Source organism: Olea europaea, unplaced genomic scaffold, assembly GCF_002742605.1.
Source record: "Olea europaea var. sylvestris unplaced genomic scaffold, O_europaea_v1 scaffold349, whole genome shotgun sequence".
Classification (NCBI taxonomy): domain Eukaryota; kingdom Viridiplantae; phylum Streptophyta; class Magnoliopsida; order Lamiales; family Oleaceae; genus Olea; species Olea europaea.
Window position 1 is genome coordinate 352,897 of NW_019254008.1, and position 3,250 is coordinate 356,146.

General features: G+C 40.0%; 1 protein-coding gene across 1 annotated transcript; it reads right to left on the reverse strand.

Annotated features, from left to right (window-relative positions):
* Positions 1-1,420: 1,420 nt before the first annotated feature.
* Positions 1,421-3,244, reverse strand: LOC111386283 (probable pectinesterase/pectinesterase inhibitor 46). Its single transcript, XM_023010745.1, is given in 3 exon segments — positions 1,421-2,206; positions 2,327-2,754; positions 2,756-3,244. Coding segments are annotated over 3 exon segments (1,524 nt in total). The 5' UTR covers positions 3,172-3,244; the 3' UTR covers positions 1,421-1,526.
* Positions 3,245-3,250: the final 6 nt, after the last annotated feature.

Consider the following 3,250-nt stretch of genomic DNA (forward strand, 5'->3'; position numbering starts at 1 on the left):
TAAAATTCTGGCTGCAACATGTGTCATCCAATTTGAAAAAAGAACGAGTTCTCTCACGGTCAGAAGAATCACTTCTTAGAAACTTTGATATTAGTCCAATGGTGAATCAGGAGAGACCTCTTCGGATTGTTAAATGGGCTAAACCGACGGCGGGTAGAGTAAAGCTAAATGTAGATGGAAGCTGTCTAGGCAACCCAGGTATGGTTGGTGGTGGTGGGGTTGTAAGGGATGAAACGGGCAGGCTGATAGCAGGTTTCTCTTCTTTCTTTGGATATGGCACTAACAATGAAGCAGAGTTGAGAGCGCTTACTGATGGACTGACCTTGTGTCAGGATTTGGGATTATATCAAGTGGATATTGAATGTGATTCGTTGTTAGTGGTTTCCTCGATTCTGACAAGAAAATGTATGTTATGGTACTTGTGGGATTTTTGGGAAGTTCTCATAAACCTTCTCAAGAAGTTTGATTTTCACATCATGCATCAGTATAGAGAAGCTAATCAGGTTGTGGATGAGCTGGCGAAATTAGATGCTAAGGGGAAGACAGAACGGTTTTTATCATGTATGGAACTACCAAGGTTTTGTCGAGGATTGATCCGTCTAGACAAGATGTGTGCGGTGTACATTCGTCAAAAAAGATAGGCTTTTTTCCGTTGTTTGATTACATTGATAGGAGTTGAGATTATTCGTTATTTTTATTGATTGATCGGTTGTTATTACGGTTTTCCTCCACCTTAAGTGAGGGTTGGTATGAATAAATGTCTGATGGGCCTAAAAAAAAAATGTGATAAGTGAGTATTAAAATTTTCTTTAATCGGACTGTAACATGCTTTGATCTATTGATTTCTTCGACAAAATCATCCACTTATCTTGATTTCTCGATCTGAAATATCCATGAATTGGGGTCCTTGTTTCATGAACAAAAAGTGTTTCATTCTGTAAAATAACCCGATTTTCGGTGATCAACCACTCAAGCTTAGTTCTTGCATTGCACTCATTTTCTTTGTGGGCTGCAATGAACAATGCTAGAACATTTTCTTGTGGAAATGGAAATGTATGTCGTTTATTATACATGATTTTTATAAAGTGTGGGAACAGATGTAGAACGGAAAAGGAACTCGATTGGAAGGGTAAGAGCAGAGAGCATTTTGGTGTATAGAAATAAGGAAAGTACCGACCTTGAGTATAGACATCAATTTTCTATAGTGTTCGCAAATAAGGAAAGTGACGCTGAAGCCGTTATTGTCAAAGTTCAAGTTTGTGCAATTTCCAACCTTCTTGTTTTTGTGCTCATCTTTTCAAAGCATTAGTGAAGACAAAAATCTAATAGAAAATACGCAGAATTGACAGCACATATTCTTTCAAAAAAGAATTTTTTAAATTTACTCATTTTGATTTCGAATCAACTGATTTACAAGTATTTAAAATTTAGTGAAAAAGCAAAACATGAAGAAACAGCAGAACGGTTAAAACAAATCAAACAAATGTGAACATGAAGGACTTCAAAAACTTTCAAGTGTCGCAGATTCAAAGACCAGATTTGAAGCTAACACCTGCATCAGGAAGCCATTTCTGCCCATGTATGAATGAGTCAACAGTAAACTTTTTGGCCTGCTTTGCAGTAATATTAAGGTTCAATCCTTTCCAATTGACCCGATTTTTGGTCACAGCTCCAGGGCCAAAGTTCTGGAATTCAGCATAGAATATGGTGTCCGGTGCACTCGTGCCCACCCATGGCAACCACCCCTTCGGATCAATGAAACTTCCCATCATGCTTTGCATGTAAACAGTTGTGGAGTAATTTTTCCAAGGCCTCCCCAAGAAAGTGTTGACTCCAGTGAGATTGCCAGCGGGCAAAATGGTGCAGTTTTGAATCGAAATTCCAGTGTTCTGATTTGGATCGATCTTGCCTTGTGCGGTGATGGTGTTCTGTTGGCCAGGCATGGGCTTCTTGGGGAGAATGTTGCAGTTCTGGATCACAACTGCTGCATTCCCGAAGATGAAATCGACCGTACCATATATGTTGCATTCACGGTAGAATTGGCGATTGGAATGTGAGTAGAGAGTATCTTGGAATGCGTCCATGTTGCATCGGTAGAAGACAGAAAGATCAGCAGTCGACATCAAGGCCACTGCCTGATGCTTGGCAGCTCCAGCAGTATTGTGGAATCCCATGTCTCGAGCTATAAATCCTTGTCCAAACACAGCTATATAGAAAAACCAAAACATTAGCTAATATATTGTCTATTGTAATGTCCAAAATAATAGCTCTATGTAAAAGCAAGACTCTGGTTAAAATGGATTTCCAAAGCTTTACTACATCTTACCAAATGTTGCAGATTGAAATGTGGGAGTTCCATCAACAAAATTGAGGCTGCCAGAAACAATGGTTTCATCCCTTCCATCGCCAAGGATCATAACGTTCCATTTTGTCTTCTCGACCCTAACATTTTCGACATAAAGTCCCTTCTTCACATAGATGACAAATCTCTTTTTACTCTTCTCCGGCACAGCCTCGAGGGCAGCTGAAATAGTCTTGTATTTTCCAGAGTCATCTTTTGCCACCACGGCATCTGCCTTAATCTTTGAATTCGGAGCTTGTAGAAGTTTCCGGTCCTTAAACGACAACCAATTTGGCTCTTCACTGCCGCTGAAACTCATCAAACGACGCCTTCCAATCCCACCCAATGAACCAATAGACTCTTCAATCGAGCTAATGATGGCCCCACTATTGCTGGTATATTCAGTGGAACTCTAGGTTTTGAACCATAATACTGCTCAATCCATTTGAAGCGTTTTCAAGGCCATCTATGCATGTCTGCTGATAAGTACCCGCAGAACTCAACCACGTCCTGAGATCTTCAAACGCCTCGAACAATTTCATGTCTTCTATGGACAGTGATTTATTAAGATGATCCAACGCAAGAGAAATCAAATCTTGGCAACTTTCCAAGGCAGCAACTGTCATTTTATCTGTGATGTTGAATTTCTTGATTCCATCGTCAAAGAAATCTTTCGAGACCATAGAAAGCTCGTTTATCGCGACTTGGACCGACAATTTGTAGATGTCTTCGGGCTTGAAATTGTCAGACTTCACAAGAGGAGACATGCTATTGTAACATGAATCTGGATACAAAGTAACATCGCACAAAGCTTTGATAGCAGAAGACATGGACTTATTTTCACCCTTAGATTTGCCATTTTTGCTTTGAGTTACTCCAACCACAGGAGCCACAACAGCAGCTACAAGA